We start from the raw sequence: 27,969 nt of genomic DNA on the forward strand, positions 1-27,969 counted from the left end.
ACATAGAAAAGTTTTTTGGGATAGGCAAGGTCCTGGCTCCCCATTCCAGGGGAAGAGGGACCGTAGGCCTTCTGCCCGAGCAGGGGAGAGGTTTGGAGGGGAACAGCTCTGCTGCTGGTCCTGCTCCAGGGTTGCGCTGGAGGATGCAGCTGCCTGTTAGCCCCTTGGAGAGAGCGGGGACTGAGAACAGCAAAATCAGTGGGAAACTGGGATCGGTGAGACCAGATGTGACCCTGTTGGTTTGTGGGGCTTGAACACCAACTCCTTCATCCTCGGGAGAGGTGTCCCACGTGGAGGAGTGGCTACAGCGGGTGGCTGTCCTTTCCCGTGTACCCTGGCAGCTGGGCTACGTTCAGGCTGCAGCCTTGGCCCTCCCTTGCCCAGGGCGGCAGAGCAGTGGTGGCCGTGTCTGGGCATGCTGTGGGGCTGGGAAGGGATGGCCCTGGGGACAGAGGATGGTGTAGGTGGGGGCTGAGGCATTGGAGATGAGCAGGGGGCACCGGCGCTGGTTCCTCCTTCTGTGTGTGATTTTCCTGCGTGGTGGGTGGGTCTCCTCCCGGGCTTGGTGCCTGTGTCGTGGCACTTCCTGCTGCGTCCCCAGAGTGATGCTATCTCGCGATGGCAGTCTGGATCTGGGCTCCGATTGACGTGTTTGTGCCTTGAATAATCACAGCTTTCAAACAGCAGTTCCTGTGTTGTATGAGTTGACATTTGGAGAGGAGCAGCAGCAGCTTATTAAATTGAAAGTAGGGGAGGAAAAAAAAAGAAAGATGTAATGCTAGGTAGTGCTGTCCTCCAGGTTGCCTCTCTGTTCACATTTTTAAGCTGTCTGCCTTTCTCTTCTTCCCTCTTGTCCTCTCGGTTCTGCTGGTTTTGATTCAGTGCCTTCGGATCCACTGGCAGGACTTTGCATGCAGTGAACTGTCTTTACACCTTAAAAAGCTTGGGGAGCTTGGGGAAGAGAGGTGTTTGTTGAGACGTAGAAGATGGAGCGGCTGGTCGCTACTCTGAGGCTGCGGTGGCTTGTAGTCCAGCCCATCTCTCATCATATGCGACGTAGAACCCACAGCCTTGCTGGGTAAACTAGACTTCACTCACTAAATTGTGGCTGGTTTTTACCTTAGGGCCTTCATCTGCTTTAAACTCTGGAAGTATTTTGCTCCTCAGCCCTGGCGTAGCAAGGTCATGGTCATTCATGCTCAAAGATGCCGGGTTTTTTGGAAACCAGAGACAAACGATCTTGCCTTGGGAAGATGCTTTCTGCAGGAGGGGGAGAGTTTCTGAAGACAGTCATGTGAGATGCCCTTTTGGGCTGCAATGGCTAATAATTGATCATTTTTACAAGAATCGAGCAAGAGGGTTTTATTGTTTATTTGTTACGGTTATTGAGAAGTGATTTCAGCTGGGGGGTGGGAGGCAGGGCAGACTCCAGATGTAAAGAAGAGATTGGCATCAAAAATCATGCCGCATCCAAGCTCCTTGGAAAAGAGCAAAGCAGTGATATTATGGAGACATTTCCTATTGTGTTTTGTTATTTTCCTTTTTGTTGCAATGAAATATGGTCAGTCCTACCCCAGGAGTGCCAGCTCTGCGTGATGCTGACTGTCCTCTGCCGCTGCGGCTTTCTCAGCGTCAATGAGGTTTTGTTTCCGGGCGCTCCAGCCCTGCAGTGCTGCATCAGATGCTGCTGCTGGCAATGGGCTGCATGGAGCTCGAGGAGACTGGAGGTCTGGCTTCTGTCCTCGATTTGGGTGTTGATTTGCTCTTGGCCATGCCATAAAGAGTTTTCTGGAGGAGGAGATGGCAGTAAATCCTTTTGCAATTTGCAGCATTTGTGGTGTCTCAGTTTTCCCATTCACAAAGCAAGATTTGTTATCGTTACCAAATACAGAGTGTGTGAATACCTGCAGGAGAGAGGTTTGATACAGGTGTGTAGCGTTAATGCTAGCAGCCAGAACTGTGTGTGGTTCTGGTTGTAGGATTTTTATTTCTTTAAAAAAAACAAAACCAAACAAACAAACCAAAACATTTCTTTTAATGTTGAATATCTTATTGGACTTGGGGTGATGAAGAATGAGTGAAATTTTTTATTTCTGTATAAATGACCCTTTTAACTGGGATAACCCTTTTAGAGTTAAATAGCAGGAAGTTTTTAAGTATTAGGATTTTGGTCTGCTGATTATTCTGAGTAATAATATTTATATTGCAGTAGTACCTGGAGGCCCTGGCTCTGTCCAAGTCTTCATTGTGCTCAACTGTATTTGACCAGTTCCTGCCAGGAAGAGCTTGGGGGCTATGGGTACATGAGGCTGGACAGGGTGGGAGCAGGGGCTGTTGCCTGGGGCAGGCGGGTGCAAGGGGTACGCAGGGGCTTGCGGCAGGGACATGTCCTCTGACACCCTCCGGGCAGTGAGTTCTGCAGCACCTGTACCCCACAGCATGCCGGTGGGTGTGGGATGGGCAGAGGGGGTCTGGGCTGTCCACAGGGCATCCCCACTGGTGGGCTGGAGGGATAGGACGTGGCTCTGATGGGGTGGCATGTCCTTCTGCTCCCCAGAGGAGGCCTGGCGGCTGGAGGACGACTGCATGGACCCCCCCAGGGACCCCCAGCTCGGCACGGCAGTGGAGGATGCCCCCTTCAGCTACTTCCGCACCCGCTCCTTCTACATGAGGAAGAGCCTGTCGGTCGACAACCACCTGGGGTCCCTCGGCTATGCCGTCCACCCAGCGGAGACAAAGGCCGAGCGCGTCAAGACCAAGCTGCGGCGGCAGTTTGTGAGTATTGGGGCATCTGGTCCCCTGTGTTCACAAGTGAGCGGCTTCCCAAGAACACTGACATGTCGGAGAGCTATTTTTATGTGCAGCGTTACCAAAACAACAGAAAAAGAGGCCACTCCAGCCTGGTGGAGCAGATGGCGGCAGCAGCTCAAGTTTGCCCACATCATGGCAGAGCCCCTGCCTGCCTCGCCTGGCAGGGTTTCTGGCTCCCCACTTCCCTGCCGGGCTCTCGCTGGCTTGGAGGCGGCTGTTGCTCAGCTGGGTGATGCATGGGGCGAGTGCCTTGTCTCTGGGCGCTGCCGTTTGAAGTATGAAACAAGGCTGAAAGTAGGAAATGAGTTTTCCTGTCCTCTGCCTCACCTGCACAGGCCACTGGGTCTTTCTGAGGGCTTGCAGACGGGTGCAGTGAGGGGCTGGGGCGAGCAACAAGCCAGCGCTGAGACCCTGGGGCAGCTCAGCCCTTTCTGGCCCTTCAGAGCAGTCTGGTGGTGGATGGCAAGGACATGTCAGGGCTGCGCCACAGCTGCAGGAGACTGATCAATGTTTAATGGGCTTTGCATCTTCTCTTTCCCAGAGACACCCGATATAGGGGTTCGTATGGCCTTCCTCCTGCCTTGTTACTGGCCTTGGGGTTGTAATGAGGGCTCGGGTGTCCCCGTGCTGAAAAGGACTCGGTGTTGGTTGGAAATGGCTGAGAGCATCGGTACAATAGGAGTGGAGGGGGGAGTGGGTGCCCATGCAACCCAAAGTGCCGCCAAGAGCTGCCAGCTGAGGCAGCGGTGCTCACCCTACCCGTAGGCTTCGGACAGACACATCTTTTGAGACCCCCTGCGCCTGAAGTCGCTAGCTTTCCTCTAGCCCGGAGGAGGGGCTGATCCCCCTGCCAGGTCACACAGGCTGGTGCTACTTCTGGTGTCCCCTGGGCTGCATCACTGCTGTACAGTGTGGTTTTGGGGGCTTGCCCTCTCTGCTTGTGCTTGAACCGACTGTTGAACGTAGCTGCTCTTTGTCTCCCTGAGAGGACAGTTCTGACTTCAGCAGTGTGTTGACGCTTTTCCGTGTGCGGCAGCAGTGGATGCCCATGGGGGTGAGTCTGGGGGAGCTGGTCACAACCCTGGCGCTGCCAGCGGCACCCGTGAACCGTCTCTGTGGGAGCTGCTGCCTTGGGCTCGGGAAGTAGGTGAAAGCCTCAGGGATAGAGATGAGCAGAAATGGGATGGGGCTGAAAGACGTCAGAGGTGTTTAAGATGAGGCAGTCCTGCTGTGGCATAAGGCATGGATATCCACTTTATCTGTCTTTCAGCCCGGATCTGCAGCCCCCAGCTGTGCCAGGAGAGCAGGAAAGAGAGGAGGTCACCGAGATGTTGGGAACCCTTCCTCTTTTGGGCATGGTCTTTCAGTATCTCTGTGGGACCTGTCACCCACAGCCTCCCTCTTGCAGTGGAGATGGGTGCAAAGGCAACGGAAGGACTTGGGCTCTCAGCCCAACCAGCGTCCTGGTGCCTGTGGAGAGGTGGGATCTGTCTGTCCCCATGGGGCAACCTGCTGCCCCCTGCCCATGGGGCCAGCCCACTGCCTGCTCAGCACCATGCTGGTAGCTCTCTGAGCTGTCTGCAGCTGGTTTGCTTTGGCCTTGACTTCATGAGGTTTTGGGGACCTTTAGCTTTCCTTGGTGTACCCATGGAGCTGATTTATGTCCATCAAGGAACAGAGCAGGATTTTTGTAGGGTGATTGTTTTCTCTTTTTTTTTTTTTCCTTGCCTATATAATTTCTGATTTAACAGCTAAAAGATGTTATTGCTGTAGGCTTGGCCACAGGCTGTGACCCTGTGAGACCTACGGAGAAAAGCAGACTCATCCTACCTAGAAAGGGCGTCAGCAGGGCCCTTCAATGGAGGCTCGGGGCAGCGAGTGTGCAGGAAGCTGAGCCGGCAGCTCATTAGTTTGGGCCAGTACGGGACCAGTATTCCCCACGGAGCTAGAAAGCCTGGTTTTTAAGTTCAAAGTAAAGGTCCTGCCAACCTGGGGAAGTTATTTCCAAGAACAGGTAGCTAGTGCCGGACTCCATGTCCTCCCAAGGTTTGGTAATTACTTTCCATCTCCGTGCTGGAGGTATTGCAGTTTCCCCTGGGTTTGTGTTGTGCCGTGGCGTGCTGTGCGATGCCTGCTCTGCCCAGCCCTGGCTCTCTGAGCGTGGCTGGTGGAGGAATTGGTGCCAGGTGAGAGCTGCTCTCCCTGTGCACGGCAGAGCATTTACAGGAGAGAATATGATTTGTCTTTTCTGCAGTGGCTCATCTGGGACCTTTTAGGAAAGTCCATATTTAAAGCTTGATTCATTTTTCCAGGCTGTTGCACTTACCCAGCTCGTAACATTAGATTTCTGGCTTTGCTCTTTCCGTGCTGACAGTCTGAGCTGCCTTTGCCTTGTTATGCAGCTGCTTGGCTTTCTATTTCAGGCATTGCTGAGAGTGAGGGGAGAGGCTCCAGATGCAGGGCTTTTGAGAGGCAGCCAGGACCCTAACCTGGCAGGGTGGATGGAGATGGGGCAGAGCTATTGCCCACATGCATCCTGTGCTGTGCAGCGTGCTTGCATCCATTTGATTAGGCTCTCTGCCTAACGAAGGCTTTGTGTTGGTGTGTGGTTTAGCCCCAGCCAGCAACTAAGCCCTACGCAGCCACTCGCTCACTCCCCCCTGGTGGGATGCGGGAGAGAATTGGAAGGGTAAAAGTGAGAAAACTCGTGGGTTGAGGTAAAGACAGTTTCATAGGTAAAGCAAAAGCCACGTCTGCAAGCAAAGCAAAACAAGGAATTCCTTCCCTCCTTCCCGTCGGCAGGCAGGTGTTCAGCCATCTCCAGGAAAGCAGGGCTCCGTCACACGTAACGGTGACTTGGGAAGACAAACGCCATCACTCCGAACATCCCCCCCTTCCTCCTTCTTCCCCAGCGTTCTATGCTGAGCATGAGGCCATATGGGGTGGGATATCCCTTTGGGCAGTTGGGGTCAGCTGTCCTGGCCGTGTCCCCTCCCAGCTTCTTGCCCACCCCCAGCCTCCTCGCTGGTGGGGTGGGGTGAGAGGCAGAAAAGGCCTTGACTGTGTCAGCACTGCTCAGCAGGGACTAAAACATCTCTGTATTATCAACACTGTTTTCAGCACAAATCCAACACACAGCCCCATACTAGCGACTATGGAGAAAATTAACTCTACCCCAGCCAAAACCAGCACAGTTGGTCATGGACATCTAAGCTTCTCCAAGGGAGAATTTATTGTAGCTCATCTGAAAACATTTGAGGCTTGCCTCCTTGCACCTCTGGGGTATGGCATGCTGGAGCGCTGCTGGTGTTGCCGAGGCATCTTTCCGCTTCCCTGCTGGTGCAGATGGAGCACCTGCAAATCCTGTTCCAGCCCCGTTCCCCAGGAGCGGCTGCCCTTCCCATGTCTGCCGGAGGTGAGCATGCCTGCCTTCCTCCGAGAGCGCGGTGGAGGGCGGATTTCCCCCGGCCACGTAGCTGGTGGCGTGTGTCTGCGGTCCCACTGCTGGCATGTGATGGATCTGCACATACAGATTACTTGAATTTGCATAATTTGAATTTTAAATGAATTCAAATTTTTGTGATTGTCAGAATGAGTTTTCTTTCTAATAAGCCTTTCCTTCTCACTCCTCTAAGGCTTGTAATGTTGGTGACGTTTCTGCCTTTGAGAAAGAGGAGCATTTGATTGCTTTTGACATCTGTCTCTCACATGGATCCCCTGCCTTGCCCCAGCGTGTCCATGCTGCCACGGAGGTGGTGGCCGTAGCCAGGGCTTGGGCTGTGTTCTGAGACCTTGCGCATGTTGTTTTGAGTCACTCAGTGATGGGCAAGGGACTGTTTTGGATTTCACGCCCAGCTAGATCTGCGCTGCCTCCGAGATGGGCAGTGAGGAGCAGGGGTTGGACCTTCTGCAGTGTCTCTTGCCTGGGGGGAGGAGGAGAGCAATGATGGCTGTGTTACAGGCTGTGGTGAAACTTCTTGTCTTCATAGGAGCCCTGATCATTAAAGGCACCTATTAAACTCAGTATTAGCCTTATGGAGCATTAAAGGAGGTCACCCAGGACTGAGTCACTGTCTGTGATGACTGCTAGGACAGTCAGCGCAAATTACAGCAGGGCTCTGAGTGAGTTTGTACTCTTTCTTTTTCCCCTTGGGATTTTGAAGTACTCTGTATCTAGGCCAGGTGTTCTGGCGTTGCCCACTGATGTTGTGATGTTATAAGGAAACCTATTAAACTGACAGCACAGATCCCGCTGCTCCCCAAGATGAAGAGCCACCAGCGCCCGGGGTCCCGGCGTGCTGGCCGATGGGTCATTAGCTTGATTTGCAGCAGGTCTCTGTCCTGACCCCTCTGCTCCTCCGAAATGAAATGCTGCTCTTTGTGCATCACAGAAGTGTTAGCCAGTTTGTGCAGGTGAGATGGAGGAGAGTGGCGGTTGGCATTGCCCTGCCACAGCAGCTGGTGCAGCTCTGCTGTCCCTCGTGCTGCCACAACTGGCCTGACACTTCTGCTTGCTTTAATTCATGCACGTTTCAAGTAGGTGAGACTCAAAGTTGTGTTGCTTACCTGGCTGTGTTCTCATGCACTGATTTATTTTATTTTTTAATTATTATTATTTTTTTGTATGGAATTTTTTGCAGGCAGTCGTTCTGTTATGAAATGTCTGTGCCCTCCAGGAAAGGCTTAGAGCCCTGTTGTCCTGGGAGCTCTAGAGGTGAATTGAGCAGAGGTAATCCTTGCCTTACAAAACCTGCAATGAAAGAGAAAAGGCTAACCAGAATGGTAGAGCCTGGGTGGGAGAAGGAGGCAGTGATGAGACAGACTTGCTTTGTGGCAGAAACCTGGTCAAATCTGGTGCTCACTGAAGTTACTAACAGTGCCTGGGCTGTGGAAGGAGGCAGGCACCAGCTGACATGTACTCATCCAGGTTTTCCTATTCCTATGGATTCTGAGTATCAGTCCAGAACTCCTGTTCCTGATGGACACTGCAGTGATGTTGGCGAGGGGGAGTGCACGGGTCTGTGCAGAAGCCGCCTCACTGCAGAGCAGTACCGGCCCATGGGATGTGAGTATCCCAGTCTGGGTTGTTGGTGCCAGGCACACTGGGCAGAGCCCAGAGCAGAACGGTTTCTGCTTAGTGGGACCCATCCCTGCGTTATCCTGATGGTTTGGTCTTGTTCCTAAGTGTGCAGGGACTTACCAAGTCTGTTGGGTGCAGTCCGTCATCTCCTGTATGCAGCCAGTGCTGGAGGCTCTGGTGTGATGCTTATGGTGACAGCAAAGGAAGGCTCAGCCCTGCTGTTATCCCCCTGGTGCCAGTGGAATCACACCAGTGGTAACACTCTCCTGCTTGCTTTTTTTAAAATTTGGTTGTGTTCCAACACTGTTACAAAACCGTTCTCTCTCTCATACATGATTTCAGAAAATGTTAGCAAACAGCCAGTTCAATGCTTGTTTGTGCCCTGTAGGTCAGAGTAACAAAAAAAAAAATTAAAAAAAAAAAAAAAAATTTAGAGACTGGAGCCATACAAGAGGCAGGTCAACTGTGTTTCATGAAGAGGTGGAGTAGAGCGATGAGTGTCATGCTGGATCTACGCACATGCTGCCCTCAGTTTTGCAAAGCACAATTGCAGTGACTGTCTTAAGGAGGTAAAGGCAAAGGTAGATGAAGGATGCACACTGTGTATCATCTCATTGTGCCCGACCCCACCTTGGCAAATGGCTCACTTGCTGACTATTGTTCATTTATGAGTAGTTAAAAAAAAATACGAACCTGATAAATAATGTGACACTTGAGCCAGATAGCAGCTTATTCACTGGAGAGCAGGCAGCAGAGCAGTCCCTGGGAGCAGGCACTGAGTGGGAGAAGCCACCTGTGAATCACTCAGCTTTGCAAATTAGTGCAGGAAGGAACCGACACAGTAACGCTCGAAACCACAACATGCCGGCTCATTTCTTTGGTGAGTGGGGTTTTATTTGCAACAGCAGCTTGTAGTGTCCCAGCAAATGCTTTGTGATGCCTGTAGTGAAAGCAGTGACGGCTTGGGAAGAGGAGAGCGTGCTCTGGGTCTGCTCTTAGCATCCCCACACAAAGGGAAATGTCTCCTGTGGGGAGGAATTAGAGGGGCAGCTTTGTGGGGACCACTCAAAGCTGGGCTGGTAGAGGTGTGTCCTGGCGGCGTATGTGGACAGCATGATACAGCCCAGTTTTTCAAAGCCAAACTGGGAACCGGTATCCGTGATAAACAGTGTAAACTGAGCGAGCTGGGGTGGATGTGCCTACGGCTGCTCTTTGGAATCGAGGACGTGCAGCCAATGCTTTGCACTCACGATACAGATGGAGGTGGCCCTGAGATGCTGTGTGAATTCAGTGCTGGCAGAAATGATCTCATGTGCCATTCACCGTAGGGAGATGCTGCTGCTTTGCTTGGTGGGTGTGGAGGGGCTGGTCAGGTGCAAGGGAATCTTCTGAGGGTGAGTCTTGCTCAACTAAGTTTGGCTTTTGGCCAGCCACACCAGCTCCCCTCCCTGCTGGAGCCACCGGAGCCAGGCGTCTCTGGCACCCGTCTCTCATTGCGGGGTCAGCAGGTCTCTGAGCTGTGAGGCACAGGCAGGGCAATGGGATCCCGGAGCAGCAGTGGTTGTTTTTCTCAGAACCTGGATTAGACTGGAGGGTTATACTCCTCCTGTTAACCTCTGCCATAGGCTGTTTCATGCTTGGCTGCGTCTCTGCCATTAGGATGGGGGAAAAATCCCCCAGTCCAGTCTAGGAATTTATTCTGCATCTTGGGCATTTAGTATCAAATTTTGGTTACTCTGATCCGTATGAATGCAAATGAGTTGGAGAGCTTGGCTGAGACAGGCGCAAGATGGGCAAATAATTATCTTTTTTTCCTGCCCCCCCCTGCTTCTGCCGTGCATGCTGGCTCTCTGCACAGTGAAACCTGCCTGGGCTCTGCCAGGTCTTCGTGGCCAGCCTGCCTTCGGCACACGGACCACTTGGGAGCAGGATCATCCCTCTCTGTGCAGAAATGTTTTTCACATGCTTTCCTGATGGATGGAGGTTTATTCTATTCATCCCCTCCCACTCCCAGCCTTCCCCAGGGCTTTCTGTGCATGTTGGGCAGCTTCATCCAAATCTAGGCAAGGGTTGGGCATCTCGGAGGTGTTGCTACAGCACACCGGGAGGATGGCTGTGTGGGGAAGGGATGGAGGGATGCAGCCTCACTCGGCGTTCACCCCAAACCTCCTTCCCTGGCACTATACTGTGCGTGAAAGGATGGGTCTGGGCACATCGGGATGTTTTGCTGTATGCTAAACATCTCTGAAGATGCAGTGATGGGTGCAGAGGTGCCCTGCGGCACCAAAGGGCTTTCGATCCCCTGCTTGTGCACAGGTGACTCTGATGGGATGGTTGGGAGGGGGAGTTTTGCTCCATGTCAGCCAATGTGCGGTGTTGGTTATCTGCTTATGGGGGAATCTGGAGGTGGTGAGATGTGTAAAGGTGTATTTTGTCTATTTTATATGTCCAAAATGCAGGTCATTTGAACTCTTTTTTTCCTGGAGCGACATCTGTCTGTATGAACATAAGACTAATATTTCCAATATTCCCGAACCGTGCTTGGCTGCTACTTTGTGCTTGCCTTCCTAACCTTCCCATTCTTTCTGCGGTCAGTGGGGACTTCTCTGTGAGAACAGGAAAAAGAAAATTAAATCCAAGTATCACACAAAGCCAGATGGACAGAAACACTGACAACCTGCTGGGACAGCGCTGGGCTGTGGTGCTTGTAGAGTTGATTCCCTGGAGTTCCATGAACTTGTGTAGCTCCTGACCCTGCCCTGGCTTTGCGAGGTTTCCCCTGTTTTGCTTTGGGGACTGTAAATTTGTGGCTGCATTTCCCAGCACGCTGCCGCTGCTGGGCGCATACCTGCAGTGGGCAGCTGGGATGGGGCTGCAGCATTTGCCCGGTGGCAGCTCAGCCCTGCCCTGTCTTCAGCTCCATGTGAGGGTGAGTCTGTGTGTGTTTAATCACCCACCTGCCTCTGCAACAGGGATGGGCAGAGGTTTACAGGCTTACAGGGTGAGGAAAGCACTTGTGACTCGACACCCAGCACGTTGGGACAATTTACAGCCCACAGGAGAACGAGGGGACCGCGCGAGCGCTGCGAGCCAGTGTGATGTTTCACAGCAGGCTGCAAGCAGGCAAAAGAGAGCATTTCTTTTCCTTTCAGAAAATACTGGCTCAGTCATAAATTCTCCTCCTGTTGTGGAGGTTAGGTGAGCAGGGGACAGCCTGGGAGCTGCCTGTGTCATGTTTTGGCTATCAGGGCATCTTTGTGGTGCTCTCAGTTGTCTTGGTGGTGCCCATTCTGGCCTGCTGGGATGGCTGAAGAAGCCTGTGCCCACAGTCAGGGTGTGTTTGTGGCCGAAGCCAGTGTATTAGCATGGAAAGGCTACAAGCTCCAACAGCAATGCTGGCAACAGCAGAGAAGATCCTGGGTGAGAGCAGCAGGTAACCACGTGGCGCTGCATCAGTGGAGGTTTAATGGCTTTGCAAAGGGGCAGCTGATGACGCCTTAATTGCTTATCTCCATTGTGTGCGGTGTTTGGTCAGTGCTGATGCATGACATGCAGCAGGTTCCCGAAAGCTTGCACACACTCTTCTCTTTTCCACTCTGCAAACCCTCACTCCCTGGCCCCACGGCAGCCTTCCTCCACCCACAGCTAAAAAGCTCAGTTCATCTGTGGGGTGGGTGTGTAGATGCTGAGCGGTTGTATAAAGTGTTTACAGCCCGGTGGGGTACACCAGCCTCCTCCAGCAAACCTCTTCTGGTCGTGGGGACCTGCAGGCAGAACTGGAGCGTGTGCTCCCTCTCTCAGATGGAAGGAGCAGGAATTCTGGTGTTAGAGAGATTTTCCAGTTCTGTGACGGGAAATTACTCAGCAATTTGTCTCTTGAACCTATTTGTTGATGCTTATTTAATGTTTAATACAGGGCAAACCACATTGCATTTGTAAATCTGTAGGAAGCTTCTCCTGTTTGTTGTAAATTATTTGAGACCTGCTGATGGGCAGTCTTTCAGGGGTTTGAGAGTACAGTCTCTGACAGTGCCTTAAAAATAGACGGTAGCTGTGGACCCCTGTGCTTGAGTCTGGAAGGTGTTTATTGCTGAGGGACAGACTTTGGTTTTGATTTGAATACTGCCATCTTGCAGGCTGGGTACTAGTGCGAACTATATGTCATTTTCCCAGAGCTCTTATAAGAAAGGACGCAGACTGGCTTTGGTCCTACCTTGGGCCTGTCCAAATAACTTATGCAAACTGCTAGGAAATAGCTTCTAGATTCAAAATATAATAACCACAATTAAAAACCGCCACGATTTCCCTGCAAACCCGCAGTGTTTGCTCCCTCTGCTGGCTTTGCTTTGGGAAGGAGCAGCCTGGCTTCAGCCATGTGCAGCCTGCACGGGGATGGGGATGCTGGCGGAGCGCAAGGCTGACGTGGGAGGTGGTGGAGGGAGCGTCCGACGAGCTGATGGAGAGAAAAGCAGCGACTTTCCAGCCTCCGATGCGTTAGCATTTTGCTTCTGGGCAAGGAGCATCAAATGCACAGAAAGCAGCGGGGCTGAGGAGGAGGAAAGCAGAGTCCTTTGCCAACTTCCAATTTTACTCTGCTTCGCCAAGCTAGACTTGCTAAAAATGTGCACTGTGTCCTTTGGTATTTGAAGTTTGTGTGAAAGAAGAAAACAACTACAGTGATTTAAAATAAGCGAGACATTATTTTGTGAGCTGGAGTATTCCTCCTCTGCGGTAGGACTGGTGCCTCACAACGTGGAACTTGAACGAGTTTTCCGGTTGGTGCTGCAGCCTGGGCTGGGGTCTCAGCGATGCAGGGTGGGCTGGGGATGCTTTGGGCTGCAGACAGTGATGGTCCAGCTGCGTGGCAAAGCAAATGCTTTTGGATGGCTCGATCTTGCTGAGCACATGGAGGCTTGTGCTGGCAGGGCCCAGACCAGGTTCTGGTTGGGGTGAGGAGGTGCCTTTCCCTGGCACAGCTTCTCCGCTTGCCTTTGGCTGGTTGTCCCCTCCCAGCAGCTGGGTGTGATGGTGACAGTGGCCACACATCTGCTGCCCAGGTCCTTCCTGGCCTCTGCATCCGGCCAGAGAGGTCCCAGCTGCTGGGGTTGTTCCTGTTAATCCCAAAGCACACAGTCTGGTGGGTTTTGTCATCCTGATTTCTTTTTCTTCTCTCTCTGGGCTCTGGTTTGCCAGCAAGAATGGCTTTGTGATTGTGGGTCCCTGTATCCCAGCCTGGTTGCTGCTCAGACCAGGCATAGTAAATCACATCCTCTTCTGACCATAGGGCCTCTTGGTCCACCTACAGACCTTTTTTGTGTTTCCCTTGGTAGATCTGCTCCTCTGCTCTTCCTCTCGAGCCCTCTTGCTGTTGCTTTCCTAGCTATCAGACAGCAAATCGGGTTGCTGTAGCCTGTCCTCTTACAACTCGGAGCTCAGTCTGCAGGTCTTTGGGTCTTCTTGATCTGAGGAAGGCGGGTGCCCCAGGTATATGAGCAAATGGGGCAGCTCTTTGCAAATGCAATCCCCCAAATGCCTTTCATTAGCTATTGGAGGGTGCCAACGAAGAAAGTACTTTGACAGCCTGAGGTTTAAACACTTCAGAGTACTTTCCCTGCAAGCAAATTCATGCAGGGAGGTGCTTGCACCTGAATAAGCCCTTTTGGACGTTGTTGTGGCTTCATATAGACTCAAGGAGCTGGCAAGGGGATTCAGCTGCAGAACTGGGAGCAATTTAGCGTAGTGGCTGTCTGTAGGTGGCACTTCGTGTGTGCTGGATGCTGTGAAGCCTCACCAGTTGCAGCCTGCCTCGGGCTGCACAGGATAAATCACTAGTGTGCTGTAAAGCTTGCTTTTTCTGTTAGAAACCATGGGGCTCCAAGAGATGCTCCGTGGTGTCCGGGTGTGGGTGCAGTAGCAGTTGTGTGCTGCAAGAGGTCTCTGCAGCACTGCACTTCGGCGTACCGGTACCCACCGCAGAGCAGCAGCTCCTCGGGCTGCTTGGACTTTTCTTCTCCCATCTCTGGAAGAAGGGCTTTGTTTTACCTGTCCCTGCCATCACTGGAGAGGTGCGAGTTCTCCTCAGCCTCCAAATCCTCAAGGTCTCCCCACTCCTCCTTGCACCTGGGAGCCTGGGGAAAACTGCTAGAGCTCCCCAAAGCACTGGGGAGTCACTGTGTCCAAACGCAGTGGTTGCATCTGACAGTTCATCGGTCAGAGCGCTGTCAGGGCTCTGCGCTCTCCCCTGCGTCTGCACCTGGAGTCGAGGCTTGGCTCTTTGCTGCTGTCTGCTTTCCAGCGTGAGCCGTGACGGTGGGGAGAGTGCTGGGACATGACCCTGGTGCCACCCAGAGCGTGCTGGTCCTGCTGCAGGCACTCAGGGTCCCAGCACCTAATGTAGGGTTTGCTGCCTGCTTGGCTTTGCTGGGCCTCAACTACGGAAGAAGTGACTTCAGGGATGTTGTTACAGACCAGAAACTGTATCTGAATAGAGCTTTTTCTCGCACAAAGACTGCCTCACCTGCCCCTCTTGTATCGGCAGCTTCCATGGGAGCTTGGCAGTGGCAGAGCTGATCTTCAGCCCTGGCCTTTCCCTGCATGAGCAGCTTCCCTGGCAGTGCGATGTGCCAGCATGGCCGTCACCCTGCTTCACGGGACACTGGCACGTATGGGGGAGAGGTGATGTGTCTAACTTGTGCTGCCATGTGTCTCCTTTCACCCTCTGTGCATGTGCATCAGTGCCCGCCCCAGCACGCGGGAACATGCTGGGCACCATAAGGTCTCTCTGGGCGCAGACTGGAGGTGGTTCAGCTCCTTGGACAAAGGTGACAGTGGGAGGCAGAAGGTCTGGTGGGGACATGTCTCCAGCCTTACACAGAGGGGCTGGGACTGGGGAGAGCTCTCTGCCATCACCAGAGTCCTTGGCCAGCTCTCTGTGGGCTCTCTCGCTTGCCGAGAGACTTGCGGTGACGTCTGAAACCTCCCAAGGAGCACAGCAAAGCGGAGGTTTGGAGAAGGAGCTGGCAGTGATCTCAAAGGAGACATCGGAGGCTGAAGATTAGGCGGAGCATTTCCGGTGGGAACAAGATGATGTCTGGGGTCGGGTGTCACCTTGCTTTGACGGCAACAACAGCCTTGCTGCTGTTGGGAAAGATGGAAAAAGAAAGGACCCTGAAACCTAAGAGCTGTTTTGCTGTTTACTTTGGTTCTGTTTTTACTCCAAGAATAGAAACAAAGACGATGGATTTGCATCACCAGGAGCAACTTGAGGAGGGAGGAGGAAGCGGTGGGGCCTCATTAGCGGCAGGAATGTGCTGGCAAGAGGAAGGCCCCGGTGACAGGGGAGGCGGTTTGACCTGGGGGTTCCTATTAGCATTTTGTTCGTCTCACTTCTCCCCCCTTGTGTTTTATTTTTTTAATGACTAGTTTACGAGCTTCAGAAAGCTGAGCCTTATCTCTACAAGGGAACATTTGCAGGGGCAGAAATAGCTCAGGCTTCAACAGGGAGTAAGGTGCCTTTGGAGGCTGCCCCACTTGCATAGTTGGGTCTTGATCTCCTGGAGAGAAAAGAAGATTTATATCTTTCTGCACTGACGATTTAGAGGTCTTTGCCTGTCACATGTAGAAAGCTGTTTTTCCTCCCTGCTGCTGCTGCAGTCGCATCTCCAGTCAGAGCCTGATCACACCAGAGGACTAAGAATAGCTGCAGGTGGTGATGGGGTGGCTGTATGGCCCACAGCTGGGAGACCTTCCGCCTTGCTGATCCTCACCCTGGAGCAGCAGGGCTAGCAGAGGGAGGGCTGGGTTGGAGAGGGGTGGGATGGATGCTTTGGCTGTGGAGCTCTTGATGCCTCGTTCCATGGCAAGGGGCATGCTTCCTGCCAGCCTGCTGAATCTGTCCTTGCTGAAGCCTCCAAGCAGCCCAGGAGAAGGCTGAACTGGGAGCCAGGGTCAACTGGCAGTGGAGTAGAAGGGCAGAGTTACGCTTTTGCAGGTGTGAGATCTTCCCGGTGTTTTCTTTGGCTGTTACAGAGGTGGCTTTCCAAGGCAGAGAGAATAGCTTTTCTGAGATGCCCAGCTACCAGCATGACAGTGTTCAACTTCTGGATCTTCCTGACAGCAAAAATGTCCTGCTTCGTGAAAAGTTTCAGCGCTTCTGACGCCTTGAGGAAAGCAGTATGAAAGCTGCTGTCCTGGAAGGACCCTGTGTGCACCCAGTTTCCCTGTGGGGTGGTGGGGTCTTGACACTCTTGCCTGAGCCCCTATTATCTCCTGGGGAGGAGAGGGAGGAAGGTGATTGCTGGAGGAGACAAGGTACAGAGCTTCATGTAGGGAAGCTCCTATGGACATTGATAGGGCCATGCAAGGACCTGGGTCCTTGTTCAACTCCTCCTGCATTCAACTATGGCAATAACTGCATTGCATGGTGAGGAGAAGGCATGTGCATGGTCTGTGGTACACCAGGGCTGGAGGGGAGCGCGTGCTGAGTCTGGCTTTGGTTCATGCTGCTTCCCCTCTGGCGGGGATCTTTCCCTTTCAATAGTTGGCCTCTGCATTTTTATGGGTGGGTTCCTCTGTCAGGCTTTAAAGTCGACAGCAAATCCAGCCCATAGCTCAGCTGTTTCATCCAGGTTTTTGTTCAAACAATTGTTCGCTGTTCCTTGTGGCCATTTAAAGTACCTCTGGTGAACATCTGTGGCATCGGCTCTGGAGCAATAGGTCATGCAGTCGCTGCTTGAGTGGTAGGACAGAGCATCAGCTGCGCAAAAAGTAGGGAAAATAGAGTCCTAGTGCCTGATGCTGGCTGGAGAGGGGATTTGTTTTGACTTGCAGACCTTTGCTGGGGGTAAAAAGGCACCAACTCCTCTGCATTGGGATTAAGCCTTGTGATGCTCCAGGAGGAACACACAAAGCCACACAACTTCCCTGGCAGACTTTCTGTTGTTGACCCTGTTCTCACACGTGGGAGCATTTAGGGCAGGAAGCAAGAGGCGCGCTGGAGACTTCTAGCAGGGCTTTTGGCAAATCCAGCCTTTCCCCCAGACCTCTGGCTGGTCTTCTGTGGGGGATGTTTGGTTCTGATGTGCTGTTGTCAGGTGCCTCAGGGTGACAATATTGATTGTCTGATACGGCATTCCCAACCTTTCTGCATCGCGCCTGTGAGGAGGCACCTTCTCAGGTAGGTGCAGACCTTTCTACCATCCTTCCGTCTTCTTCCTGAGAGATTGCATTGGCACCAAAGAGCCATTTGATGTGATTATGCATTGCCTGGTAAATCAGCAAGCTGATTTGTCATCTGAGAAGCCAAGTGGGACACTGCAAGTCTTCAGCTTGAGTGTTGCTGCTGAGTGAATTAAATAACTGGAGCATCTTTGGCCATTGCCTGCTTCAAGTTTGCCTCATGCCTGTTCGATAGGACATAACTGAGCTGAAGCTGGCTGCAGCTGAGCACCGCACTGATGGGAGCTTTGTTAGCTGGGCTTGTTCTCCTGGGGCTTATACACTGATTTAACACCTGCAGGGTAAAACAAACTGGTTTTAGTTCCTGACACATACAGCAGATCAAAATGTTTTTCTTTCCTACACATGGCTGTAGGCATCCACAGATGATATAACTGAGCTTAATTGGCAGCGGTGCCTGACATCCCTCTGCGGAGGTGTCTGTCCAGCCGTGTGTATGTGCCAGGTCCACTTTTGGGTACCCTTTTATTGCTTATGTGTGGTGACTGGGAATGCTGAGCTCTGGCCATCTGTCTATTTGGGCTAGATTTTCACAGGAATCCTTCGAAACTGTAAAGTGGTGAAATAGATATGTCCCAGCACGTATGCCTGTGGAGTATTGACGGACCCATTAATTTTCAGTGGTTGCTTTCAGTTTTACAAGGGCAAGCCTGCTCTTTTCAGGCCCGCAACACTTGAGAGGGCGATAGGCACAGCTTCGTCTGGTGTCGGGCTTCCTCCCGTGCCCCGGGAACCCTCCGCTCCCGCAGCGTGCTCCCCTCGTGGGAGCAGCCCTGGGCTCTGCCGGCGAGTGGTGCCGGTTGGCGTGCACAGACCCCCTCCAGTGCTTTTCCTGCCCGCTGGTGTGACTGCAGTCGGGTTTGGCTCGTTCTCCTTGTTTTCTGTGTGTGTCCACCATCACAGGGCTCGTGTCTGAGGAGGACTAAAGCACAGCAGCCTCCCTTGTAAGAGTATCGGGGAAGCTGCAAGAGCAAGCGGGAGCTCCCAGTGTGCTGCAAATACTTTAATGGAGAAATTAATGACCGAGCTAAGAAAAGGCAGATTTTTCGTCCTGGGAAAGAAGTAAATGAGTAAGTTACTGTCACAGAGTGGTGAGCAGGCCTCAGTAAAGGGGCCTGGGATTCTCCCAGGCCAGAAGGAAGCCCAGGAGAGAGGAGTGGGTGGCATCCAGCCCTGTTCATGCTGCAGGAGACCCGGCCCGCAGAGCCGTAGGCCAGGAAGTGGCTCCTTGCTCCCCAGCTGGTGCAGGGATGAGGTATCCCCCTCCCTGCCTGTCCTCCCAGCCACCCCACCTGTAAGCCCGGGCTGGCAGCGATGGAGAGCCCAGCAGAGGGTGGAGGGGATGAGGCTCTGGTTTATTTTAAAACATGGGCGGTGGAGGTCCTCAGCTGCTGCAAGTCGGCGTGGGGGCCGCGGGAGGCTGTGGGGATGGTGTGGCTCAAAGCCTGGTTGAAATATTTTTAATTACCCTGCATTTGGAGACCTTTTATAAACAAACCTGTGACAAGCTGCCTCTTTTTCTGTTACCAAGGCCTGCACAGAAAATATTTAGATCAGCAGCAAAGGCAAATAATCTTGGTCTAGGGACGTGAGGGGTTTTATTTTGCAGGTTCTTTTTGCGTAGGCTAGATCTTTATTTATTCTTGGTTTTGTTTAGCGGTTCCCATCATACATAAACTCGGACCCTGTTAAGGCATGGACGTGTCTCCTTTCTCCAGGACCATCCAACGCCCCCATGAGCATCGCTCCCCCTCCCGAAAAAGTTATTGTTCCTAGAAAGCAGAGCAGCGCTGCTGGAATGTTAATTGGGGGAAGTGAATAACCACTGCTACCCTCCACCTAACCTTCCCCAGCCCCCTCTTAACGAGCAAATTGAATTTATTTAGGCATTGAAGGTCCTGTCTCTCCCTCCCCTGGGCAGACTGAAGTGTCCATTGTGCAGCTCCGCGTTGGGATTTGCTGCCATTTGTTCAAGGAATTTTTTTTTTTTTTTTTAAATAAAAGCAATTTTTAAGGGGGGGGTGCCCTTTCTCTCTTGCTGCGGGGAGAGGAGATGAGTTGTGGCACACAGGCGGGCAGGGGAGTGGGTTTGTCACCGTTGCCGTTCCCAGAGTGACTGGCGCTTCGTGAATGGGAGGGGATGCGCATGTTTTCCCATCTCTCCTTGTCAAAGCCTGTGGAGGAGACATGAAGTCCAGCCTGCATCTGTAGCGGAGAGTAAAATCCACCACGTGTCTCGGCGGCTGCTCGGGGTGCTGCTCCCCACCAGCTCAGTGCCTGTCCTGGGGCCTTGGGTTCCCACCTCCTGCTCAGCCCAGCCGGCGCAGCACCGGTGGAGAGGGTGGCTGCGGTGGGGCTGCGTCCGATCCCGTGCCAGCCGGAAGAGGTTTTGCTGGCGAGGGCGAGACTTTGAGGCCGTCCGAGAAAACCTGCTAATGCCGCTACAGCTGGCACGGGGGGATTGTGGTTTTGCATCTGCGTTTCTCAGTGGCAAGTACTTCATTGAGTGCTCCTCTGACACCCTGTCCCAGCCCCAAGCTGTGGTTTTATGGCTGAGATTACAGTTCCCACAGATGTGCACAGCTGGCTGGGGAGCCCTGGTTGTGCGGCTGGGCTCTGGGCTGGGGTGAGGGGCAGCCCCCCTTGTCGGAACACGGACAGCCCCGTGGCATGAAGGCTGCGGGTTTGAAGGGCTCAGGTTTGCCTGCAGGCTTGAAGGTGGGTTTGTCTACCCAGGCACTGATATTTTTGTTTTCCTGGTCACTGGGCTTTGCATTTACCAGCTGCACCATTGGGCGGGTTTTGCTGGTTGGCTGTAGGAATGTGGGTGTCCTGGGATCTCTGTCCCGTGCTGGTAATGCCACGACTGTCCCAGGTGTCAGAGCTAGCTGGGCGCGGGCTCCCGACCCTTCGCTGTGCAGTGCAAATGCTTTGCTTAGATTAAAACCCAGAATTTTAGAGTACAAATGAGATTGGCTGGTGGAGTATGTCCAGTGCCGTTTATTTTGACATTAAATTTGTTATACAAGGTCTTCACACTGTTAATTCCCGTCTCTCAGCAGGCTGCTATTGCTTGCCTAGCCGGTTGTTGGCCACAGATGCGGGGCTCGCTGGGGAGGGGTTCATGGCCAAGAGGGATGTCCTGGCATTTCCATAAGGTCCTTCTGCCAAGAGGACCAGGGCTGATGCGCTTATAAAATCCTGGAGGCTTCAGAGCTGGTGGTAGTAGAGGGGAAAGGTTATGCCTGTCTGCTCCCTTGCAGAATCGGGAACTGGACATTTTTTCTTATGTACGCTGATTTTTATTGTCAGCGTTCTGCATTTAGTGTTGTTTGGTTGTCCCAGGATTGACCTGGGAGCCTGACCTAATGTTTGGAGGGAGCCTTGTCTGATGGTCTTGGGCTGGAGGTGGAGGTGAGGTGACAGGATGTCAGCGGTAGGCTGGACCCGGGATGTGAGTGCTGCTTCCCAGAGCTGGGCTGGGGAGAGGGTGAGCACAAAGTACGACACTCTGTTGGGTCTCAAAACTCAAATATCCCCTGCTGTCCCTCCCCATGGCATTTTATGAGGGAGTCTGCAGAAAGGAAGGAGCGTGCTGCAGAAAGCTTGCAAGTTTGAGGTGTTTTGGGTTCAGCTGAGCCCTCTCTTCTTCCACATGCAGGCCTGTTTGGGGACGGGAAGACTGTGGGGAGCTGGCAGGGTCACCTCACCAGGGTGCCGACTCCCTCCCGCCCTGGTGCGAGGAGCTCTCGCATCAGCTGTGACTGGGGCAGAGCCAGGGAGCAGGACAGGCACCTGATGCTGCTCTGACGGTCCCTGCCAGCGACCCTCCTCCTGAGGTGTCTGCGCAAGAGGAGGCAAGAGATCCTGGGCTATGCTAAAGCACAAAGCTCCAGCCTGGCAAGGGCAGGGTGTTGCACTGGGAAACATCTTGGTAAGGTCATGTGGAACTGTTTTGCACATCGTTTCTTGCAGCCTCTGCAGGGTCCTCCATGCTCATCCCCTTGTCTTTCTTTCCAGATCTGCTTTGTCAGGATGGCCAGGGAGACCTTGCTCCTCTCGGTGGGGAGGACTGCAGGAGAAGGTTTATTTTCATTATTCCACAACCCAGGTGTCTTTTTCCAAGCAGAATAAAATATTGAACAGACTCACCCTGTGCAAGAGGAGAGGACGGATCCCTTCCCAGCGTGGGACAGCTGGAGCACCAGGACCCTCCCTTCTGGAGCAGGATGAATGTAGACACCGTGTTTTAGGTCCAGGGACTGCACTGCAGTGGGCAGGGAAATGGGATGTGATTCTCCCTCTGCACGAGGATAGTTTTGGCTTTGAAGCCTGATGTGGAGCAGTTTCTTACGATGCAGGAAGGTGTCACTGGCACTGACTGCTGGAGCCATGGCTTGCACAGACATTAGTCTCCTGGGCTGCCAGGGACCACCCATCCCCTGCACACCACCCCAGTGGCCCACCTTCAGCCCTGGGTGCAGCCTGGCATCCCAGAGGAGATGTGCAGGGGGACAGGGGTGAGTCGTGCCTCCCAGGGGTGGCTCCTCATGACTCCTTTCTCTCCTGCAAAAGCAAACACCCTTTGCCTCTGTGCAGCTGCAGCTGGGTCCTGCGCACGGGCTCGTGATGTCTGGTCACCATAGGAAGAAACTCAAAACTTGGGCTTGGTCCTTGGCCGTCGCTGGGTGGTCAGGTGTCTGTTGTGATGGATGCTCTGCAGGGTCTCAGGCCCTCGGAAAGCAAATTCCTCATGTGTTGTGGCTGAGTTTAGGCAAACCGGGCCTGGAAGGTGAGGAGCAGCGCAGCAGCTCCCAGCAGCAGGAGAGAGGTGGTTTGTGGCTGGGCTGATGCTCAGCCCTGCCTCACACTCGGTCCCTGCCCTTTTCATAGAAGAAATGAAAGAATCTGTTTTGCAAAGCAGCCCTCTGGCAAGCTCTGGGTATCTCCTGTTTCCTCTCCCAGCTCTCTCTTCCAAGTGGCATGCAGTGTTTTGCACTGATGGGTATCGATTGCTACCTGCCCAATGTTCAGTTTCACACCAGCTTCATAGCATCTTAATGTGCAAAACCACATAAAACGCAGCAGAAGGCAGGTGTTGGATGCTTGGGAAGGGGTCCTAAGCCTCCTTGGCAGCAGCAGCCTCTGCAGGACCCCCCCCTTAGTAGGTTTGGTGTTTGACGTTAAGTGTAAGGGCACTAGTGCCCATGTGGGAACTTGCACTCCTTCACTTCGGTGTGCATCCCCCCTCTGTGAACCTCCAGGTACCGGTGTTACCCCTGTGCTCTACCCTGTCCAAGGCTCAGACAGAAGGGAGCAATTTCCCATCACTTGGTGCATTTGTTTTGCATAGATTAAACCCTGTGTTTTTCCTTCCTGGCTACCTACTTGAGTTGTCTGTGCTGCTCCAGCTGCTCTCCATCCCCCAGCCTCTCATTTCCACTGGCTCTTGCCTCTGCCCTCCCTCCCTCACTTCTCCTCCCTCTATTCTTGCCTTTGCTGTCTTCCGTGCAGCTGCTGCTTCCCGCTCGGCAGTGGGGAGGCTTTGCGGGAGGAGGGAGAGGTATGGGCTGGTGTTCCCATGTCTGGGAGTAAATGAGAGAGGTGCCGCTGGACTGCCTGGATGTGTGGTGGCAGGAGGAGGTGGCAGGTCCTGGCTTTACCCATCCCGTCCTTCCTTTCGGTGCAAAGGAGGGAGAGCGGCAGCCAAACCAGCCTGAATTCTGGGTCTCCCCGCATTGCATTTGGAGACTCCTTTTGTTGTTCATTTGTTGCTGATTTGTATATTCATGATTAAACCCACAGCTGTCCAGTGCCTGGAGGATTTGGAATGAATTAGAATGACAAGAGACATGGTCTTTACAAATAAAGTAATCATTTTTCCCTGCACTTAGCATTCATCCTCTTTCAAAGGTTCTCTGTGTGACGCAGATTTGCTGCACTTTCATGCCGGGACTGCGGGGAGGTGTCTGGATCTTTCAGTCCTCTTTATTTCTGTGGCAGACGTGGGTGTGATGATGTGGGAGGAAGGGGCAGTGTATTAAATGCTCTGAGATTTTTTAATGGTGTCAAAGTCTGCCATTTAAATTGGGACTTTCATGCTAGAGAAGAATTGAAAGGGGAAGATGGGCGTGAAAATCGATGCCGTGGGCCTCTGTTCTTCCGCAGTATCCCTGTCGCAGTGCTTGTTGATCAACCTCCCTCCCCCTGGTCCCGCTTCCCCTCCCACTGGAGCTTAATCCTCTGCTGATGGCATCCTGTGTTGCCATGGAAATTGCCATCCAGCTGGTTGGGCACTTCACCTCGGCCTGGTGCGGAGAGCTGGATCCGCTGGTGGTGACCCAGCTGGGGAAGTGGCACCGTTCCTGCTGGGTTGTTGGTTGGCACTGTGGTGGCTGGAGGTCAACACGTGCCCTGCAGCAGCGGGGGTCTGGGACACGAGTGGCATCAGCAGTCTCCCTGTATACCGTGTTATAGTTGTGGCTTTGACTTCTTATTGCGTGTCTGAAGTTTATTAGTTGTAAGAAGTGGTGGCCTGTGCTGCAGATGGGAGTGTGGGTGGTCAGTGACCTGAAGGTCTCTCTCTGGCTGCTGGGGCCTGGCTTCCATGACCAAACGGCCCTTGCAGCCTGTGTTCCTGGGCATTGTACCCTACACCCACGCTACCATTGCCCTCATGTGCAGTTCTTTTGGTAAGTGATCCCACAACTCATCGTAAAGCTTCCTGAAGTGACTGCAACTTTTGCTCCTCGCCTTCCTGGAGTCCAAGAGACCGGTGTGAGATGTTTGCCTATCAAACTCCCCAGAGATGCCTGGGACCTCTCCCCTGGCCACTGTGCTTGCTCCTGGTCCCTTCCTGAGGACAGTGATGGGAATGGCTGCTTGGCATTCCTGGCATGGCAACAAGGGCATCGGTGCGAGTGGCGGCAGAGGGTAGGCATAACTCAGGATGGGCCATGGCCCAAGGCTGTGTGAGAACCATGTCCCCAAGGCTGTGGGGCCTGCCTGGCTAAGGAGGGATGGGGGCAGCCTTGGGAGGCAGAGGAGCGGGGCTGAGATGGGCTCATGTTTAATATAAGAGAGGCAATGAGCAAAGCTGTAAGTATTTAAACTAGGCATTCCCTTGAGCTGAGGCTTACAGGAGTGATGGCTGTCCTCTAGTCCAGAATACAGGCATGGACCAATTTGGGATCAGGCTGTGACGAGGACCATAGTGAGCAGCAGCTGTGTGCCCTCAGGAAGGATGGAGGGGTGTCTCTGCAGAGTGGAGAAGGAGCTGTCTTTACCAGCTGCAAACATTAATCCTCATGACGTGGCTGAGAGCAGGCAGGCTGCCATCGGTTCCTCAGACGGTTGGTTGGTTGCAGTGACCTTGTTGCATGTTTTTCATAAGCTCCACTGAGGAGCTTTGAACCTCCACATAACTTCATCATCAGAGGAAGGCTTGATGAGTGTTGGTGGGATTTCTGCGGGTCCTGCTCTTTAGGGATTGTGGTGTCCAGGGAGCTCTTCAGGATGACACATAGCCCTCCTGTGCTGCACGGTGGTGGCAGGGAGCTCTTCGGCACGTCTTGCAGGAGGTTGGTGGTCAAGCGCAGAGGCCAGATTTCTGGGCAAGGGCAGCTCTACAGTAAATGTCACATAAAGGGCACTGTTATGGCACTGGCAGGTGACAGATGTGTGGTGCAGCCGTGTCCTTGGGCGACAGGGCTGGGTGGAAGGAGATCCAGTGAATCATGCTCTTGCTAGAGGAGCTGCTGTGTGGCACATAGAGCACCAAAGCTGCTCCTGCAGTGCTGGGGAGGCACCAAAGGCAAGGGAGATTAATGGGTTAAAGTTAAAAATGCTGCATGTGAGAGTCCTCACTGGAGTGTGAGAGAATGCTTACTCCTCAGACACTTTCTTAATTGTGTTGTTCAAAACCCATTTTCATTACATGGATCATCACACGTTTGAAGGTGGCTGCTCAGCTCTGGGTGAAAGCTGAGGGTGCCACACCACCAGCCAGCTGTGCATCAGATAGCATTTCCTATTAAATGCAATATTTGGGTATACCGATCGAAGGCTTCAACCCATGCTGGTAAGTCTTAAATGTCTTTGGATATTTGGCGTGTCTCAAAAAACTCTCTGGTTGTCCAGGCCTTGGTCTAGCAGACCATGGCAGCAGGCTGTTGGGTGGGAGGTACGCTGATGTCAAATTGTGCTGCCAGCCTCAGCTTTGCCCGTCGGCTTTCTGGACCTGGCTCTGCTCGCACCTGCCTTGTGTGGGACAGGATGGGAGGCAGTGCATCGTAAGTAATGCTGCACCTCGAGAAACAGATTGGTGGTTCCTGTGATTGATTTCCTACAGGAAAAAAACCTCCATTTGCCTGATCTGATTATAAAGGAAAAATGGACTGGGTTGTATGGAAAAGCTGGAAGTCGTGTAGTAGGAAGGACAACCTGGAAAGTGGGTTTATTTCTGTGTCTTGTAATTGAAAAGCCAAACAGATCATGCTTGTGCATTCATCCACCTGATTTAAATGAAGCCATAAAACATCAACATTTCCCAATAAAAAACTGTTGACAAAGTAGCTGCTAAGCTCCCAGAAGCAAAAACACTCTTTGAATTAAATGCAGGACATGCGTTTGGCAAAAGTGGGCTGAGTAAGCCTCCAAACTAATTTTTTTTCCCCCTTTAAATAGCAAGTTTGGAAGATAAGAAAGTAGAAGAAACATTTTTTGATAGTAGGTCTGCTTCTGGCAGGGGAAACACATGGAGGACACGTGGTTGCTGTGCCTGGGGTGTTGCGTACACGTTGGAAAGACATGTGGCTCGGAGGGCTGACGTGTGGGTGTGGGCTGGGCAGCAGTGAGTCTCTTCATTCCCTTTTTTAAGCAGCACGTGCGTTGTCATTAGAGGCTGGCTCGGTAAGCTGTAAACAGAGCAAAGTTTGCTTAATTGCCAATCCAGATGAGATAAAATAGTTTTATAGAGATTTATGGGGATAATAAACTATTCAGGGAAACTTATGACACATCTAGCTGTGATCAGTGAACCTTTAAAGGGTTTATTGGGCAAGGATATTGTCTGCCATGGACAAATCCTGTGTGGTGTTAGATTAGTTGGACTTATTGTGCTGTTGGCTTAAAATATTTTGGTTTAAGCCATTTATTTGCGAGCTGATGCCTTTTCCCAGAGGGTATCCATAATGAGCCCTGAGACTGCACCCTGTGTGCAGGGAGAGGACTGGTGGTCAGTCACCTCCTAACTTTCTTCCAAATGAGAGAGAAGAAGCTGAGGGAGATCAGCTGCAGGAACCCACTGCAGAGCACCTTGTGCAGTACAAGGCTGGGGTGTCTTCTGGTGTTCGTGAGCTTAAAATTAGGATAAACTGGATTATTTATGTGCCCAAGCTGTTGACTTCAGGGTTTCTGATTGTCCAGATGTGCACATGTCTTCCTGCCAGCAACTGAATAATACCATAAATAAAGTCCTGCCTGTCCTGGGAAAAAAGGAAAGGGGTGGAAAATGTGGAGGTTGTTGGAGGGAAGGTGAGCATCGTTATGAGGAGGACCCTGAAGTGAGTGTCATCTTCTGTGTCTGGGGAGTGCAGGTGTAACAAGCCTGGATTCTCCACGTAGGGACCTGGACCGGTGTTGCACAATTTGTAAGAGATCTGAGAGTGAAAGATGGAAAGCCACTGACCTTAACAAATATGAGATGAGTAATGTGCATGTCTGTGGGAGAAATCCCAAGTCCCCTATTACTTTTAGAAAAGTATCACCTAGGTACTAAGACTTTGTATAGGCTAAGACTTTGTATAGACTTTGTCTACTAAATGGTCTCAGAAATCTTGAGGTAAAAGCAGACTGCTTTGGGGTTTTAGGCGGGTAGAAGGTAAGTTAACTGTGAAGCAGCTTCTTTTAAGTTACCACAGCAAATACCAAAACCTCGTGTTCATAAACAGCATCTCTACTTCACTAACTCTAATGTGTGTGGGTTTTTTGTAGGTAGCATCTTCCAAAGGCTTAAAAATGCAGGTCAATCCTTTTTTCTATAATACCTGTATGGTGTGTCCAGTTATGACCAGGAAGTGTGTGAGGGGAAAGATGGAGCTGCCTGGGCTTTCTACAGGTAGCAGAGCGATGTCGAACACTGCGTGGTCTGTCCAGCCCCCCGTGTCCCCTGGGTGTGGGTCCCACCAGCTCCTGGGAAAGCAGTGTGGGAGCCTGAGGGGGTCTCTGCAGCAGTGGGGATGGATCCTGCATCCGTCTGCTTATTGTGCTGCCCTGGGCCAGGGGCAGCGCTGGGAGCAGCCAGGTGATGCGGGATGCACCAGGCACTGGCGTGCAGTGCTGCCCCATCCTGGCTGCACCCTCAGCCCTTTGCAAAGTTGGTTAAAAAGCTAAGTGAATAACCTGTCTCCTTTGCCCTCATTAACTGTGGTCACAGGCAACCATGCAAATAGAAGAGGCAGTTTCTTCCTCCCCAGCCGTACCTAGCTTTGCCCTCCTGTCAGCCCAAGCAGCGTTCGGGGTGGCTGGGTTGTGCAGAGGAGTAGCTTTGGGATGGGTCTGGGCCCTGAGGTTGTCCCAGCTCCCTCCTCGCTCTCTTTGCTCCAGTGCAGCAAAGTCCAGGTGGGACCTCTGGGCTTTGCTGCAGCCTGGCCACATAAGTGCTCGGCTTCCTCATCCGTGTTTCATACCCCAGCAAGCATTAAGCATAATTAATTGCATTGATTCTTGCCCACAGCTGGAGAATTTTATGGGGAATTGTGTTCCTTTCCATCTCTTGCTGTTGGGCTGCATGAAACAGAAGAGAGCTGAAAAGAGGGGAGGCCAGCATGGCAGCTATGCTG

At 52.5% G+C, this 27,969-nt stretch overlaps 1 protein-coding gene across 5 annotated transcripts in view; it reads left to right on the plus strand.

The window, feature by feature from the left end:
* LOC140658942 (ankyrin repeat and fibronectin type-III domain-containing protein 1-like) overlaps window positions 1–27,969 on the plus strand; it is a 260,543-nt gene that overhangs the window by 82,396 nt on the left and 150,178 nt on the right. For all 5 annotated transcript variants that reach the window (XM_072878028.1, XM_072878030.1, XM_072878031.1 and 2 more), the window contains one exon: window positions 2,558–2,775. In XM_072878028.1, coding sequence (XP_072734129.1) covers window positions 2,558–2,775 — 218 coding nt within the window. The remainder of the gene's footprint in view (window positions 1–2,557; window positions 2,776–27,969) is intronic.

This window comes from Ciconia boyciana, chromosome 13 (genome assembly GCF_034638445.1).
Source record: "Ciconia boyciana chromosome 13, ASM3463844v1, whole genome shotgun sequence".
In the NCBI taxonomy this organism is placed as follows: domain Eukaryota; kingdom Metazoa; phylum Chordata; class Aves; order Ciconiiformes; family Ciconiidae; genus Ciconia; species Ciconia boyciana.